Source organism: Psittacula echo, assembly GCF_963264785.1.
Source record: "Psittacula echo genome assembly, chromosome: 8".
NCBI lineage: Eukaryota > Metazoa > Chordata > Aves > Psittaciformes > Psittacidae > Psittacula > Psittacula echo.
In genome coordinates this window covers 22,229,320-22,247,617 of record NC_137744.1, presented here as the reverse complement: position 1 = coordinate 22,247,617, position 18,298 = coordinate 22,229,320, and the positions used below count along the sequence as shown (strand labels likewise).

The window sequence follows — 18,298 nt, the reverse complement described above, 5'->3', positions numbered from 1 at the left end:
GTGGCATTTCAGGGAAACTTTACTTGGAAAATTACAACACTAGTACACAGCTCAAGTTTTATACATTTAACATCTGCTTTTTGAAAGAAATGTTAACAATTCTGAAATGAAATTAAACACGGGTTTAACTTTTCCTCACAAAAGCATAAGTCATGGAGGGGAAAACTTAACAGGCAACAATAAAAAAAGGTAAAAACAACTTTTCCTTTTAGTAGTCCTCTGGTAGTAAAGATAGAACAACTTCCACTTTGCTTTTTTTGTTTGAGAAGTAATTTGTCTTGGTCCAAAAGTTTAAAGAGTGTTTTTAGTATCTGCTCCTGCCTCCACCTCTATCGGATCTGCTTCCACCACGGCCACCACCTCTGGGTGCTCCGCGGCTTGAACTACTGTAAGAATCACGAGGAGGTGGATAGCCCCTTTCCATGGATGGGGGAAGACCCCTGTCTTGTCTTCCAACACGATCACGGCCACTTGAGTAGACATCACTTCTGCTGCTTGAGTAACTTTCTCGGCTTCCATATCCATCTCGTGTGCTGCCGTAATCGTCATAGCGACTGCTTCCACCATAAGATGGCGGGGGCCCTCGTGCAGGTGGAGCACTACGTGAGTTACCTGCAGGGTCAATGGTCAGGTAATATGGCAACACCATAAGTTATATAGAACAATTTCAATCTGAATTTACAGAATTGCTGTATTTAAATGGTTACTGCTACTCTTTTGTATGTATTGAGATGTTCTTAATATTATCCGCCACATTAATGGTATTTAAAGTGGGGATTGCATAGCAGGCAGTGAGTGGATTTGAAGACGGTGTTTATTCAGGCAGGCTCTTTACTGGGTATTCCAGAACAGCTTGTTATTTTAGAGAAGAAACTCAGCCATATTTTCCAGAGATAGTTGCAATTCTGAACTGTAGATTTTGCTTCTTTAGTTTATAGCTTATTTAATATGATGGTAACCAACAATTGCACTTTCACTGTAGGGGGAAAAAAGCGTGCCACTTCCCCATAAAACACAAGCAACCTAGTCAAAATCAGGTTTTATGACACCTGTTCAGCTTAATACATGATCCTCAAAATGGATTCTTACCATAACTGTCATATGAATCTCTGTAGGAGCCTCCACTTGGATGATCTGAGTAGTCTCTGTCACGCCCACCACCGTATCCATCACGATCACTATAGGAGGAAAGACTACTAAGACTTAGTATAAGTCAGTGAGATCATGGCAAGAATAAAATGACAAGGAGAAAAATCCAACAGTAGGTACCTATATCCCCTAGAGGGGTATTCATCTCGTGAACTGGAGTGACTGTAATCACGGTACGCGTAGTCTCGAGGAGGTGGTGCGTAGTCCCGCGTATCCCTGGAGCTGGGATAATCTCTGCTTGAGTAACTACAAAGAACAAGAATTGAGATGTCACCCAGATGTCACACCTTAAAAGATCAAAATCCTTCTCTGAACAAAAAAGCCAAACGATAAATTAGTAAAGGGAATTTACCCATCTTTAGTGCTGTAGCCATCATCTCTTGGAGACATGTAGACATCTCTTCGTGATGGCATCGGTTCTCTGCGTGGAGGACCACCATAACTGTCCCTTCCACGTGACACAGGAGCTTAAGAGGAAGAGTCCAAGTTCTTAATTATCATTTAGCCACACGGAAGACTCCTCAAGGCAAGTATTAGCAGATAATATCCTTGTTTATAGGGGTTTAAAAGTATCTCTGTAGCCTACATTTATAATGCTTTACACTTCTGCTTGTCCAGTTTAAAGCAGCACTAGAAGGAACATGTCGTATCACACCAAATTATTCCAACCAGCTACAAAATGATAATGGAATGAAGAGAACTAGCAGACTAGGAAAACAATAAATTATCCCACAATACATTTAAATTAGAACTGATGATTCGCAACAGTTCCTGAACTAAAACTAAGCTGCTACAGCTGATTAGGTAACAAAAGTAATTCAGGAGATCCTTACCTCTTCCTCCCATACTACTGCTACGCACAGGTCCTGAAGGTGCAGATCTTTTAGGTGGAGGGCCTCCACTTCGTGGAGGTGGACCTCTCTTCATGGGAAGTGGCCCTCGAGAGGATCCTAGAAGGGTAAGCCATGAACCAACTTGTTATTTCTGTGATACCCACCCATATGCCCCTAAAGCCTGAACTACAATAACCTAGGCACTGTTATTACCGCTATGTGATCAACAGTAAACCTGTAAAACTAGACTTCAAAGCCTTCTCTTGTATTTTGGCCACTACTTGATGCTACTGGCAGAAATGAGAGCCCACCAAGCCAACTGTCCACAGCCTAAATCGCTATCAAGAACTGTCTTTTAGAACTTATGCAAAAGCCACAGGGTATGACCCAAGTGAGAAAGACAAGCTGTGACTGATTACAGGTATCAGCTAAGTACTCAACAAGCTACTATTCTCAGAGGACAAGAGCCACCTGGGAAGACGTACTAGAGAAGATCCTACAGAGAGGGAACAGAGACACTACAGAGTCTGCAGAACCTACTACACAGACTCTCCAAGACAGGAGTTTTCACTATTTCCAGGGTTTTTTTCTGCATTACAGCTTTTACTGTTATACCTCAGGTGCAGCTTGCTTTTAAGTGACAGTTCTGTTTTGATACTGAAAGTCTCTCCATCAATTGCTGTACTTTTGATACTGAAAAGTCTCTGAATAAATAGTTGTATCTTAAGTTAAAGAATATCCAGTATCAAGTAATACACTATCCTCTCACTTCAGAAAGCTTCAACTCAACACACTGTTTTATAACAACAAAGCAGCCTTAGCTTCCTTAGCTCCCACTATGATCTGGAAGGATCGCTTCTAGAACTTGGTAAGTTTAGACCTCTTGCTAGTAAGAATGAAAGGCAGTTCCCTTTCCCTGGTGGAAGAGAATCACTTTTCAACTTGAATACCAGAAAGCTTCCTTTCTCACGTGCAGGGCAGGAGTTTTGCTTTTCTTTCATAGCCAAAAAGCCAAGTGGAGTGTTAGTTGTAGAAGGGAATCTTCATATTTGAATGCCTTTTCTTAAGGCGTACTTGCCTAATCAAAAACGTGATTAAACTGCTGAGATCACATTTCATCAGTTTATTAAAGAACAAGGAGTGCACTATTCAGCTGTTTGACTTTTTTTTTTTTTTCCAGTAGGATTATTGTCATCTTCCAATGGGATTGTCTTGTATGTTGTCCAAGTATATAATGAGAGAGGTCAATACATACCCAAATGACTCCCTCTTGAAGGTGGTCCTCTCGCGCCACTGCCGCCTCTTCCACCTCTAAGGCCCCTGGGAGGACCTCTGCTTCGTGGAGGGGGTGGCGGCCCACGCCTCCCACCACTTTCAAAGGATGGCTTGGTTGCTTGTTCCACTTTAATTGCTTTCCCATCTAATGACTAAAGAAGAAGCTGCTTTACTCAGTGCTCAGTCACGTTTGTATGTTTTAAATTAAGCCCCTCTTGCTTCACTATTATAGGGCTTCCATTTTATAAAGTTAGAGCAACTCTAGAACTGATTTGAGTCTTCAGTATTAGTCCCCATGTACTCAGCAGCATGTTGGGCCTAATTTCTACAGTACTTCATTCTTGTGGTACTGATGGAAAAAAAACCAACCTAATACAGAGCAGCATCAGAAAGGAGTTTCAGTGAGAACACAAGTATCCAATGATTACGGCAGCCCCATGTCACTTATTCTGCAAATGAAACACCATTTATGATCTCCAATTTACTTTCAATTCCCAAGGGCTTTTGTACCAAACTAGGACTGCACCGGTAGTTACAGGATTAAGCTGAAGGTATCTTAGCTTCAGTTGGGGTTTCTGGCAATGGGGAGGCCGTTTAGTACATTGTCTTGATGTCCTGACAGAACGGTGATCGCTGAAGTACTTAGAAGTAATTTCAGCATCTACAAAGCAGAGCAAGCATGAGAATTCACCCAACTTCTCGACTGTTTCAGGGCTGTGTTTTTAAAAGAGGTGACTGTTACATTTACTCTATTGCTTTTGCAGAGTGGAGGTGCTTTGTGGTGGGTTTTTAGAGTCTGAAAGTGGAAGGTTTTTCTGGAATATAGACCTGCAATAACAGGAACAGCCAACTACTGTACCTCAAACATGAGCAGGTGGTAAAGACACAATGAGTAACAACTTCATTCATCAAATCTCTGTATAATCTCTGCACATCAAACACTGGATAATTACAGCAGAGCTGCTATCACAAGCTCTGCTGCAGTTCAGTTACTGCACACATTTATCCTGGCAAACATAGTTTGTCTTTTTTAGCAGTTAAATATTTACCTCTGCTATGGCAACTAATGAATTATACAGACAGGAAGTGTTGCTTATGGCACTTCTTAGCTGCAACAAATGAACAAGAATATGACTGCTAGTGATGCGTTACTCCGAGCTGCTGACAGGATTTTACTGAGGTACTGAGTCTTTTTTGTTCTCCACTGAAATCTAGGCCTCTCTGAACTCATCCACTTCAGTAGCTCATGTACTCCTCCACCATACATAGTTGTAGCTACTGTCTGGAAAACCTGTGTGCATATTCACAGGTCCAATGCGAGGAAAAGAAATCGAACAATGCTAGCAACACCAGATTTGGATTGGCTTTGACTTCATAAATGTATTTTACTTATGGAAGGTTCCTCCAAAAGCCTTTTGGCATGACAAGCTCACCCATTCCAGGAGCAAGCATTAGTACCTCCAATCACTGGAACTTAGCAGTTTGCATCATTATCTTGCCATCATCATTCATCTGTCCCAGTCATCCTTCTCAAAACAGGAAGTGGGCTTGAAGCCTTAAGCTTTGCCATCATGGTCACTGCTATCCTGTTTTCTGATAGCTTCTTGACAGCTTGTTTGAAGCTTGGGAACCAAACAGCATCCCCTTCTGCTAACATGGGTTCTGAGAACCTGGACGCTCACTCCAAGTTCCTTAGTTTTTTTTTTTTTATGTAGGAGGTACAGTTTTCCTTTTTTCTCCTACTTCCTTCTGCCTTGCATTCATGCATCTTACCGAGGCAAAAGAGAGGGTTTTCTTTTGAAGCTGCTTCATGCAAGCAGTCTTACAATTCTATGCCTAAAGTCCAAAAAGACCTTGCATTAGGTCCAAGAGATTATTTTTCCCTTTTTTTTTTGTTAACCAGAAGATATTACTCAGTTTGTCCTATTTTAAAGCAGAAGCGACAGCTTCATTTTATAGGTTCTTAGCTCAAAGAAGAAAGGTCTCACCCCACTGACAGGTAAAACTGACACAAGCCATCTCAAAAATTTTTCAATGAGCCCAAAGCACCAGTTGCCAACATGAACACTTATTAGTCGGCATTTATAACCTTGAATCAGTGTTGCAGTACCATTTTTACTATGATATGGGCACCATAAAGTGAAGTCACCCTGGAGCTAAAAAGCAGCTCAGTAATTGAAAATAAAGAGAGTCATTTCACAATAATAATAGATTAGCAATCATAAAACTTCTATGTGGAATGAACAATCTATACAGCTCTGTAAGATGAGGCAGGTAACCAAAGAGGATTACAGAACTGTCCTGCAAACTGTTCCATGTTCCAATGGGAAAGATAAATGAAATCTGGAAAGTTTCAGGAGTAGGTCAGAAATCAGGTATTCCAAAGAGACTGCTAGAGAAACTTGCATGAAACACAGCAGGTTCCTCTCAAATGGATCATTGTACTGTTGATACTGCAGTGACTCCACCATTGCTGCACATTCCTTGATGGCAGATCAAATGGGCTTCCTTCCACCAAATATATTCAAGAACTGAATATCATTTCTTATAAGGCTGAGCTTCTACATATTTTATTACTTCTTCACCAGAAGAACTGGAAGCACTTTCTTGTTGGTCAGAGGAAGACAATCTTCTGCACTGCTGAGTACACTTTAGACAGTTTGGATTGTAGGATTTGCTTCCAACCTCTTAACACAGTCCAGCTGGCTTGGCAGGTCTATGCTGGAATTACGTCTTTGGCTTGTCCTGGATGTTTCCTCTAAGGTCATATCCTCTCTTTCATTATTCATTTTGCCCTCAGGACTGAAAAACCAAACGATCAGGAGAACAGGCTACTGCACAAATTGACCATTAGAGACTTGCAGGGTTCACACTTGTGTCCAGGTCCGTGCATTTCATGACATCAGGATGTTGGCTTGACTACAATGAAGTAAGGTGGTTCTTAAAAAAGGCTGGTAATTTGCTATGGTAAAGTACTCTTGGCATTTCGTCTGTGCTGCTCAGACATGCTAACACTGATCCCATCCTGCACAGAAAGCAACTGAAGTGAGAAATCTCCAACCCCACTCCAAAATGGTTATCTCCTGACTTCTTTCGGCAAGACTGAAGTTAATCTTCAAGTAACCTTAGACGAGTCTATGCTTGTACCATTTTAGACAAACATTATTAATCCCCTTCCTTCCCCCCCCCCCCCCAAAAAAAAAGGAGCAAAACACTGGATGTTTTGCATGAATACATGCAAAGCAAAAAAAAAATTCAAAAGCAAATTCACTCTTGCAGAATCTAAGTCAACCTCTTCTACTAGCTCCAACTTGGAATTCCTTCAGAATGACAAAGTCGGTAACACAAGTGATGCAGAACTCTTCCCCCTGGCTGAGCAGGCCAACTATCTCCTTACAGACTGCTCGAGCTATTGCCAGCACAGTGCTGCTTCTCCTTCTTCTGCATGAGCACTCCAATCCAGTACTTGCAAATAAACAGGAAAACTCCCAAGCTGTGATTTACTACAGTGCTGTCTTCCTACAGCATACCTTAACCATCACTCCTCCTCACATCTAGGATGCAGTCTTCATGAGGTACAAGCAGAACTTACAGTACAGAAGGCTTTCTGAAGACGAGAGACTACTTCATGAACATCTTCCACATCCTTCATATGCAACCAAGCAAGGTATGTTAAGGACATCATTCTAGGCCAAATCCCAAGTGAGGATTCTTTTCATACACTATTTGCAATTCAGATCCCAAAGCTGAGGCAGGTACTTTTAGATTTGTAGTGTTGAAGGCAGAGACTATGCGAACGATGCTCCACAAGGCAGTACTCTTTCACATTTCTTGACAATGATGCAGATGGGTGTATTCCAGACCATGCAGACATTACCTCAAGCCACATTCAATCTGATTTAGCTATTTCACTAAGTATTACTTTCCTAAATGTTTCCAATGTGACCAAACACATGACACAACGTTCAAGGAAGAGTTGGTGATTATTTTCAGAGGGATTTTCATGTGAACTTTGCACTCCACAAACACTTAAGATTAGCAACTGAAGTCCTTTCAGTCTGACAATTACTGGTGCTTGAAGTTCAGTGAGAAAACCTGTGTTTGAGAACCTGCAGTTAAGCCTTCAGAACGGTAGCAAACTACACAATGGAAATGTAAATTCAATAGAAGAAGCATCTTTAAGGATGTTTAGGCTGGTACAGAAAGGACATTACCAACTTGCCACTCTCTGCCTTGACAATGCTACTAATTTGTTTAAGAAAAAAGTAAGTCTCCACAGGAAGTAACACTATTGTCGTGAGGTTGCCCTGAAGCACCCAGGACCTAAGTCTACAGAGCAGAAAGCTGCTATAACACAAAACAAGGCAGGTTTTACTATTTGTGTTCACTATGAATACCACAGCAAGCTTGTTTACTTCCAAAGTACAAATTTTCACCATGCTTTACTTACTGACTGCAATGACTGACATTCTTCTTTCATTTCAACATCTTATACTAAGACAAACAGCTATCAAAATTCCAAATGTTCATTAACCAGAACCAAGAGAGGTTTCTTCACCTTAAATAAATGGCATCTCTGAGACACTGCTTAAATACCAATGCAGCATGATCTTAACACATATGTTCAGATTACGCATGAAAGACCAGAGCCTGAAATTCAAGGTAACAGAGAAGACAGCTTTCACTGACTAGAGACAGCACCTCTATGAAGACAAACAGCTCTTGGCCAGTTGCAAACTTACATCTAGCTTCTCAAACACATGTCAGAACAGACACAGCTCACAACAGCCTACAATCCTTTGACAAACTATCCATGTATCTATCACAGATTTTCTTTGCTCCAGGTTTCTCTTTTTAAAAACATCACATATGCATTATTTATTTGCTTTTAAAGTCATACCATTGCACTGCAGGATGTAAACAAGCAAATGCAATTGCTAGTTCACTGCGAAGATATTTCACATTAACTGGAAAGATGCTCCTCAAACACCCTAAGTAAATTTAGGATGCAACTCACAAATGTAAGAGTTACTTCACGTTACCAATAGCACATCAACATCCAGCAAGCAGGGAAGTCATGTGAAACCCACATTAAGGGAACCATTAATACTTTTCAAGTCAGTCACTTCCCTACAGTGTGATTTACACAATCCTGCATTCAAATATGATAAAAACATTGTAAGAAGCATGCAAGGATGAAGAGCTGCCTACTAAAAAGCCCTCCAAATAAACGTATAACTGACAGCCAGACTTCACTTTCTAGTTTTAAATCTGTAATTGGAAGAAAGTGATTCCAGCTTCATGGAGACAGAGGCATCTGGCCAAGTTATGACTTGCCTCCAGGATCTCCTAACCCATTGTCTTTCCAACTTTTATTACTAGCTAATTTACCCCACAGATCAATACTGCTGATCAGTAGCAACAGCAACATGTAACTGGTCTCAATTCCTACCTTCCCATTCATATCTCTGGCAGCATCTTTTGCATCTGCTGGACTCTCAAATGTGACAAAGGCAAATCCTCTGGACTTGTTGGTTTCACGATCTTTCATCAAAAGGACTGCAAAAAGAAAGCCAGGTTACCCTTCCCTGTAATCAGGCAGCAACATTTAATCTTTATTTAACCTTTTAAGCTCAGAACTTCTTAGAGGACATAAAAGCGCTATCACTTCCAGATGATCAACGCCAAAAGAGTCATCACAGCTATTTTGTTGCTTTTTATTACTTAGTACCTTAAAATAGAAAGGGTTTTCTTTGTACCTTCCACGATGCGTCCATATTTGCAGAATACAGCCTCAAGGGCTTTTTCATTTGTCTCTGTGTTCAGGCCCCCAATGAAAAGCTTCCCAGGACGGTCTGCTTCAACCATTTTGATTCTGAAAGTGACCTATTAAGAGCACAAGGTTGTTATTAACAAAACATCAGACTGCAACAGAGCCTTACAATACCACCTCATACAATATCAATGACTCCTCAAAAAAACAAGCAAATTTTCTTGATCAAGATGTCAGGAGTTATAAAGAATAGAACAAATGTATAGTTTTTAGACTGAAGCAACAAAGGGCAGTATTAACTTCAGTTATTTCATCACATATTGTCTACTTCAAATAGGTTAACTTTAAAAAGTGGAACAAGGCATTGATGAGAACTCTTCAGATCAAGCAGCATCAGTGAATATGGGAAGTGTTCAGGGTTATTGCCTTGTTACCCTCAAGCCAAGCACTCCCTCTCAATCTTGTCATAGATGTTTAAATACATGTATTAAATATATCAAAGCAATACCAAAATATTAGCTTTCAAGTCAGTTTGAGCCAATATTCCAAATTAAGTTCATTCTTTAAGCTATTTCAAGCCCATCAAGAGTATGCCGAAGTCCTGGCCTATACAACCTGCCAGCCTGAACAAATACCAGACCATCACTGCAGCTCTACACAGTAAAGCCACCACTAAGGCAAGGCGAGGAAGAAAACCGACAAAGGAAGGGTAGCCCGACAAAGCAGAAGCGCGGACTGCCTGGCAAAGCGCCTGGCGCCTGCGTTCAAACGTTACCCGCAGCCCTCCGGCCCCGTGGCGGGAAACCCGCAGCAGGGTTCAAGGAGGGCCGGCGCCGCTCTCCCGACGCGCAGCGGGGACAAAGCAGCCCCCCGGGAAGCACGAAGCCGGCGCGGCCGCGCCACCCAGGAGGCCGCGGCGTAGGCGGCGGCCCCTCTCTGTGCCCCAGGGCAGACGCGCGGCGGGCCGGGGAGCGGGTGGAGGAAGAGGGGGGCGTCAGACCCTCCGCGGGCTCCAGGCGCTAACACAAAATGGCGGCCACCTTTGGCAAGGACTCTTCTCCCTCCCGGCACCGAAAGACCGCCTCGGCACGAACGCGACCGCGCAGCTCAGCCCCGTTTGGAGCTATTCGGCCGGCCTCCCTCCGTCCTCCTCGGGAATGTGGCGGACCACGCGGCGGGACCTCGAGCATATCCCCCCGCACCTAAAATGGCGGCCACCGTGCCTCACGCGGCTAGGACCCCCCTTTTCCCCCCCACAGCCACGACGCTCCCTCCAACCTCCACAGGGCCGGGCAGGCATGGAGACCGGCCTGGCCCCGCCGCGCCTCGCCCCGGGCCCGCAGCGGCGGAACACAGCTCCCCCACCCACAGGCCGCACCTTTCCCAGCGCCGCCGCCTTCCCGCAGCCCAGCCCCGAGGCGCAGGACCCCTTGTACCCCTACGCTGGCCGCCGGGCCCGCTCAGCTGGCAGCACTCACCTCCGCTCTCACCCACCCGCAACTGCGCAATGAGGGCGAACAAAGGCGCTGCAGGCCTTTATACTGCTGACGTCACAGGCCGGCCGGAGACCCGGATGAGTGCGGCGGGGAGTTCTGTCAGGGGGAGGCCGCAGCTCGCCGCGGTCATCGGGGGCTGGTGCGGGTGCGGGGCTCGGGCCTCCCGCAGCTACAGGGTGCAGCCCGCCGGAGGGCTCCGGGGCTCCCGACACCCTCCCTGCCGGGAGATGAGGCGGGCGGTGCGTTGCTGCGGAGCTCCAAGTCCCGCTTGAGCAGGAGAGAAATCCCTCACAAAAGAGACAGTTTAGCTTTGGGGAGGTTTAATTGGTTTAATTAATGTGTGTGTGTGTCAATGCCCCTTCCTTGGAGACTGACAGTGAAGCGAAATAAGAGGTTAAAAATGAAATACGTTGTTAAAGGTTTCCACTGCTTCCACTTTAACTCCCATTTTCTAATTACACTTGGAAGTTAATTGTGGCTGTTTTCTTTTGCTGGCTGAACCTGGTAGCTGAGAAGTTAGGAGGAAGCCTGTGCATCCAAAACCTGGCTATGTTCATTATCTGAACGTGTAGATTATCTAAACTGGTATTACTCATGAAAGCACTCAGTCTAATCCCCACTCAGTCTTCTAATGTAAAACCAAGAATGGGTTTTTCTGTAACGTTCTTGGAAACCTAAAAAGAGAATGTCTGGTCATGGATTTGGAGTGGGTTTTAGGACAGCTATTTTGCAAGTCTCCATTCATTATAATTATTCCCCAAGCACAGTGAACTGGGTCAGGATCTGCACATACCACCCATTGCTGCTCCTTGAAGAAGAGCTCTTAGAGTCCCACAGGATGCAAAAACTGAAGGAATTGCTGGTTCCTTGAATGTTTTAGGACTTCATATCGCTCCTGCCTCATCCTTGTGCAGTGAGGGAACAATGCCAAGATGTATCAAAGGTAAATAAATTATTAAATACACCTGCTGAAATCCCACTGGGATTAACCAGAGGACTTAAAAAAGAACCTCAAGTGCATCACCTGATCCCAGGTTTGAGTAACGGGATAGGAGCAGCCACTCCCTGTGGATCTGAGGTGCTGGGGGATGCCTGTCAGCTCTGAGGAGCTGGTCTCCAGAGTCTATAGGAGCTACTGGTACTGCTCAGTGCCCTCAAGACTTGCAGAGCTGAATGATTGTTGCATCTGATAAGAGAACATCAGACTCCCCAGTTTTTCAGTCTCCTCTGTTCAGATACTGATATTCGGCTGCTCTTTGTGTTATGGAAAGCAGAAGGCAACATTGCTTCAGACTGCCTCATAGATCTCTTGAGAATACAGAAGAAGGTGGCTCTCAAACACTTCTCTAGACTGTGCTTAAAGATGATCACTTTTTCAGTGTGGATGCTATGAGTTACTGGATGCTGTTATTGTGCATGGGAAAAGGGAAGGATGAGCTTGGGTAATGAAGTGGGAGGGCAGTGCACGTGATAACAATGCGCTTGTGGAAGAATGGCATAGCTCACCTGATTATCATATGAAAAAATGTTCAAATTCGAGTTTCAATACAGAAGAATTTCAATCTCAGAGCCTCTCCCTGGAATGGATAATGAAAACTAAGGCAAACTGTTAGCCCTGCAAGAAACAGGCTAAAAAGAGTCTCCCTGTGTGATGTATCTGTGTGCTTCTGTGATCTACAGTGGTGTATTGTGCTGACTGCCTCCTAAAGAATTGGAAAGATAAGCAAATGCAAACTACAGTCTCTTTTCCCTCCTCTGATTAAAAGGTAAAATACTTCATTGGTAACTCCAGGCTCCATTTTGTTGACACATGTACGGTACAGGTAGCTAAATGCGATTAGCATGAACTTAATTGTTGTGATTGTATTAGGGCCAAATTCTTCTGTCCTTTGTCCTACCAGGCATCTTCATTGAGAGTCTAACCAAAACCTTAGTTCCAAACTGGAACAGTATTTGACTGCATTCCACTACATAGTTTAGGTATGGTCTTGCTCCAAGTGCAGAGAAACAAGTCTTTTCCTGGAGGATATGTAATTCTAATTCTTACCCTCTTCCTGGGGGATGAGGAGTAATGAATAAATAATCTGATCACATAAGTCCCATTCGGAATGAATAAAGAAGGGAATGTCATTCCCTCTGGAGACATGGTTCAAAAACTAATAACTGAAAAGATCAGTTTAATACTTTCCTGACAAAAAGCAATTTTCTTGGCAGCTGTCAGCTAATAGGTATTTATAGAAATGCCACATTTTTCCTCTATAAAACTCAGCTTGGAGTGGACGAGAGCGGCACAAAATAATTGTTTCTGGCACTTTGTCAGCCATTTCTAAACTGGAACTCCCCAGTGCCCTTCTCCCAAATCACATCTTTGGGATCTAATTGTGGCCCCTTTCAGTTTATCAGTACAGGGTGGATCACAGGTTTTTAGGACATAGCTAGAGCTGCCTGAAGTGGCAACTCAAAGTAACTACTATGCCCCCTTTATTCTTACTCCTTTTGCCTGGTGCTGTCCTATGGTAAGGGTAGCTTGCTATTGATTGATGAGTTGGGTAAAATTGTTGGACACGGAGGTTTTGCAGGGGTAATACAAACACAGTGCCACAGGTTGTAAACTAGGGTGGCAACAGGGAAATCAATGGAAAATACAGATAGGAAGATGGAGATGTTGTCTACCCGCTATTAGACAGTGATGCCTTTAGTGCAGAGGGAATAGGATCTGTCAGGCCTTATGGAACTCAGCTTCTAGCCATCACTTGTACTCACCCTGCTTCTCAGCCAGGCTTTGCTGCCATCCCAGAGCACTGCTCCTGCCATTGCCACGTGAACCATTGTGGCTGGAGCTTGGCATCCCATCTGTGGCACCATTGTGGCTGTGTTGAAGGAAGGAGCTGCAGGACACCATGAGCTGGTGTGCGTCCCACTGTTGTTGGCTGCAGACATCACAACCTGCATCAACAGCTCATCAAGTGTAATTCTTAAAGGTTGCAGGGTTGGAGAAAAAGTTGTAATACAAAATCTTGGATTTCCACCCGTGATTTCTGAGCTGGTAAAACCCAGTTTAACTCTTTCTCTGCTAAGGTGGGGGCTAAAACCTGAAAAGAGGCTCTGGTACAAGTCACTACTGAAGAAGAGAAGACTCAGGGAAGACCTTAGAGCAGCTCCAGTGCCTAAAGGGGCTGCAGGAAACCTGGAGAGGGGCTTGGGACAAGGGCCTGTAGGGACAGGCCAAGGGGAATGGCTTTAACCTGCCCGAGGGGAGACTGAGATGAGCTCTTAGGCAGAAGCTCTTCCCTGTGAGGGTGCTGAGGCGCTGGCCCAGGGTGCCCAGAGAAGCTGTGTCTGCCCCATCCCTGGCAGTGTTCAAGGCCAGGTTGGACACAGGGGCTTGGAGCAAGCTGCTCCAGTGGAAGGGGTCCCTGCCCGTGGCAGGGGCTGGAGCTGGATGAGCTTTGATGTCACTTCCAACACAAACCAGGCTGGCATTCTATGAATAAAGTGTGGAAGACGAGAAACAACCTCCCTACAGAGATGAAAACGACGGCACACCCCAACCTCCATGAGCCTAGGGCTCCCTTCTCAAGAACAGCGCCCCCGCCTCAGAGCGCCCTGCCTCAAGATGACGCCCAGCGCCTCAGCTCCCCACCGCGCAGGCGCCGCGGCCCCAACGCCGTCGTGACGCCGCCGCCGCGACTACCGGCCTCCGGCTCGGCTGAGGCCGCTTTTGCAAGGCGCTGCCCGGGCAGTCGGGGCTGCAGGCTCTGCTCATGGTGCTTTCGCCCGTTCAGGCTGGAAGATGAGGCTGCTGGCGGCCGGCCTCTTGCTGGTGGCACCTCTGTGCGCCGCCTTCTACCTGCCCGGCTTGGCGCCAGTCAGCTTCTGTGAGGAGGGCGAGGAGAGCGAGGGCTGCAAGGTGAGAGCCCGCACGGGAGGGCCCGGTACGGGCGGTCCCTCCTCTCGCTGTGGAAGTCCCATAGAGAGGGAAGCGGGGCTTCAGCGGGCAAGGGGGGCACCGCCGGGTACCCCTCGCCCCACTGCAGACCCAGGGCGTTCTCCCTTAAGCGACAACCTTTGCTCCGGGAAGCCAGGCACCCCCAGTTCCTCTTCCCTCGGTGCACCGGCTGCTTTTTTAGGGTGAAAACCTCCCCTTTTCGTGCTGAACTTAACGGTTAGCGCCCGGAGAGCCTTTCACCGGTGCTTCGTTCCTTGTTCCGCCGAGGGAGGGCGGCTCTCGCGGGGCCCGGTGTAGCGGCCTGTCAGCAGCCTGCAGTAACTCCGCCATGGGATAGTGAGCACTGAAACTTGTCACAGCCCTTGCCAGCTTTCGTGTCAGACCCACATTTGTCATTGCAAGCCTATATTTTCATACTCTTTCTCCTCCTGCCCTTCCCTGTTTCAGTCGCTGATTGAGCTCTTTGTGAACAGACTGGACTCGGTTGAATCCGTTCTGCCCTACGAGTACGATGCGTAAGTACCTTGCAGCAGGCTTCCAGAAGTGTTTGCAAAGCCTGGTTTCTGTTCTTGGTGCGCTGATGCAACTCCTGGTACAGTAAACATGTTTCTTGTAAGCAGTGTTTTGGCTGGAGGGATGGAAGACTAAACCCAGCGGCAGGAATGAAATATAAGAGGTTGGGAAGGATGAAGTCACACCTGTACCTCCTGACTATCTGCTGTTGTTGTTAAAGACAAGGCTGCTGGGTTTCTGAAGGGCGCCTTGTTTTGAGCTGTGTTCCAGATTTAGTGTGTTGGCTGTTTGATATGTTTGAAGGTTCTTCCTGTTAGCCAAATCTGGGAAGACAAGACCTTTGTGTTCCATGTTTCTGGCAATTAAAAGAAATTGGAAGAAAAGTTGTTGTTTTGGTTTTTTTCCACCAAAGTTCTCTATCTAATTCTTGGACGTTTCTGGTTCTTGTCTGTCCAAACTATTACGTGCTTTTGCAGGTGTTTATAGACCTACAAAGCAATGACACACAGTATGGTTTGCAGTATTGCTGGGGAGCATACAGGAGAAAGAAACTTGGAAGTGTTGTAGGTCTGATGCTGTGCAGTGCAACAGTAGCAGTAAGGCTAGCTGGAAAAGCCCACAGTGTCTCTGTTTGCATTAGATGTTAGGGAAGCCAATGAATTTAGGACCACTTATTGAGACAGAGTACTTTTTTCACCAAAAAGAAATGATTTTCTCCCCTGCCCTCCATCATAACCTACTACTACCTGTGTTTAAATAATGAAGATCCCAAATGGTTACATTCTCTCTCTCATATTCAGGTAGTTCAGACTGTATCTAGTTGAAGAGAATTGGTGTATGGCAGTGTGGCCTATTAATATTAAAAGCACCATTCTTTCTTTGGACTGTTTCATGTTAAATGCTACTTGTAAATACTGCTTGAAGAAAGGGGTGTAGTAGATTTTCCAAAACCTTTTTGCAAGAGAAATTAACAGTCTGTAGCATAGTCTCTTTTTTCCTGATATGAAACACTCTCTTGTTGCTTAATGCCATTTGAAAAGGGTGCTTGGAGTAAGCATCATGCATTTTCTAAAAGGTACTTCAGCTGTGATGTATTTTGGTTGAAACTGATGTATTGCATAGAAAATTTTCTGTGTAATATATGCCAAATTTCTTTGCAAAGGCACTCAGTTTTCTTAGCCACACCTCCAAAAGAAGCATGAAAAATGCTGTGTTAAAGATGTAAATTAATAAATGGTTTTAGGCTGATATGTACAGTTATATATCAATTAAAAATTACAGGTAACCTTTTCCACTTTTTTCCAGTTTTGACTTCTGTCAAGATACGGAAGAGAAAAGACCATCGGAAAATCTTGGACAAGTGCTTTTTGGGGAAAGAATAGCATCATCTCCGTATAAGGTTATTTTATCCCTTGAAGTTGATCCTGTTTCAGTTTGATCGCTGTCACTCTGATGGCTGTAATCCATAGACATAGCTTGAGATTTGATGATTGTGTGATGATTTATTTAAGCATCAGCTTTATAGTGTTTATGTAATCAAAACCTCTCCCACTTTCCACCCTGAAGGCATCTTAGGGTGGCTAGTGAAAGTTAGGAAGCTGAGCTAGTAATCGCTTTTCTTTCCTGTTGCTCTGTGGAAGAGAAGTTCAGAAACTATAACTTAAGCAGTTCTTTGGCAGCTGTGTGTATGGTGTGTTAGGTGATCTGAAATCAGTAGGTTTTCAGATCTAATATTGGATGCTGTAAGCTGGTGTTCTGGGAATGCTTTCATATATTTGATTGGGCAACTTACAGAATGGGATGGAGAAGTCAAGTTAGAGCTTGTTTCCAGCTTTTCCCTGCTGTACACGCTCAAAAACGGTTGTCTAAAACCAAATTTGTCATTGTTCATGCATACCACTTGAAGTCCATTTGAAATAAATCTATGGATGTATTTTGTAGATTAGGTATGTAGTATTTTTCTGCCTCGTGCCCTGCATTAGCAATGACCTAATGTAGCATCTCTGGAAGGCCTTACAATTAACTTGGGAAAATTATTAGCAGTAAAGTGTGGTCAGACACTGGCTTTTAATGCTTGAAAGGCTGTATCCTGTTCACGTGCAGTTTCCAGGCTGGGATTTGCTGGTGAAACTGAAAACTGGGCTGTGTTTGAGTGTGAGGGTTGCTAGATAATCCAAATCCTTGTGAGCGAAAAAAGGTAGCAGGGTTGGAGTCTACTTTTGTTCAGTCATTAGGGACCTAGTGACATCTTTTTACAGGACTGTTATGGAGGTGATGCCTCCTCCCTTGTGTAAACTGCTCCTACAAGAGTGCTTTAGTTTGACTCTGAGCTAATGTAATTTTATGTTTTATGACTGCTGGCCACAAGAAGCTTTTAAAAATGAAGCATGATGGGTCATTTGGGCTGCATACTCGTTGAATAGATTAAGCATTATAACAACTGCTGGTTTGAAATGGCTGTACACTACAGGAATTAGAAAGTGCTGTTATTGGTTAGCAATTAAGCCTTGATAAAATTAAGGCTTAATTTTATTTTTAATAGCTTAAAGGCTTTAATAGCTTTAAGGCTTGATTTTATTTAAAATTAAGGCTTAATTTTAGCTCACTGCCACGTAAATCCTGACTGGATTACAGTAGACGTTTGGTGTACGAACGTGAGCATGTTTGTGTTAGGTGAGCTCTGCTGGGCAAGCTGTTGCATTTTTGGCAGCCATGTCTTAACAACCTAGTCATCGCGGGGGAACACAGCTAAAATGAACATGGAACATTCAAAAATGGTGTAGTTAAAATCCTGGTTTAGTGGATAATGAAGTAGCCAATAATAAAGCAAACTGGTAAAAGAAGAAAGTAGTAACTGTTCTACTGATTTTCAAATTCCAGTCCGCAGGATTTACGTGGAGGTAGTTTATCTGGGCTGTTGAAGAGATTTTTAGCAATGTGAAGGGGCTCTCCATCAGGGATTGTAGTGATAGGACAATGGGTGATGGGTTTAAACTTAAACAGGGAAAGTTTAGGTTAGATATAAAGAAAAAGTTCCTCGCTGTAAAGGTGCTGAGGCCCTGGTGGTGTTCAAGGCCAGGTTGGACGGAGTCTTGGGTGACATGGTCTAGTGTGAGGTGTGTCCCTGCCCATGGCAGGGGGTTGGAACTGGATGATCTTAAGGTCCTTTCCAACCCAAACCATTCTATGATGCTGTTGTTGGATATACCTAAATCTTGACATTTAAAGATATTATATGGAAAATTCTGTCTTTAGAAGCTTCTATATCAAGGAAGCCAACTGTTTCAAAAAAGTCAGCTTTACGTGGCAA

At 44.3% G+C, this 18,298-nt stretch overlaps 2 protein-coding genes across 3 annotated transcripts in view; one reads left to right on the top strand and one right to left on the bottom strand.

Moving 5' to 3' along the window:
• Position 1: 1 nt before the first annotated feature.
• On the bottom strand, positions 2–10,580 carry RBMX (RNA binding motif protein X-linked). The gene is given in 9 exon segments (XM_080624555.1): positions 2–612; positions 1,090–1,199; positions 1,201–1,395; positions 1,502–1,616; positions 1,983–2,099; positions 3,238–3,409; positions 8,710–8,816; positions 9,017–9,143; positions 10,509–10,580. Coding segments are annotated over 8 exon segments (1,233 nt in total). The 5' UTR covers positions 9,126–9,143; positions 10,509–10,580; the 3' UTR covers positions 2–304.
• A 3,459-nt stretch (positions 10,581–14,039) lies between these two features.
• LOC308224510 (transmembrane 9 superfamily member 2-like) overlaps positions 14,040–18,298 on the top strand; it is a 29,350-nt gene continuing 25,091 nt past the window's right edge. Inside the window, exons 1-3 of one of the 2 annotated variants that reach the window (XM_080624496.1) lie at positions 14,040–14,436; positions 14,923–14,990; positions 16,294–16,387. In XM_080624496.1, the coding sequence (XP_080480622.1) occupies positions 14,320–14,436; positions 14,923–14,990; positions 16,294–16,387 (279 nt within the window). In that variant the 5' untranslated portion in view covers positions 14,040–14,319. The remainder of the gene's footprint in view (positions 14,437–14,922; positions 14,991–16,293; positions 16,388–18,298) is intronic. The other variant, XM_080624495.1, reaches the window with a different exon arrangement.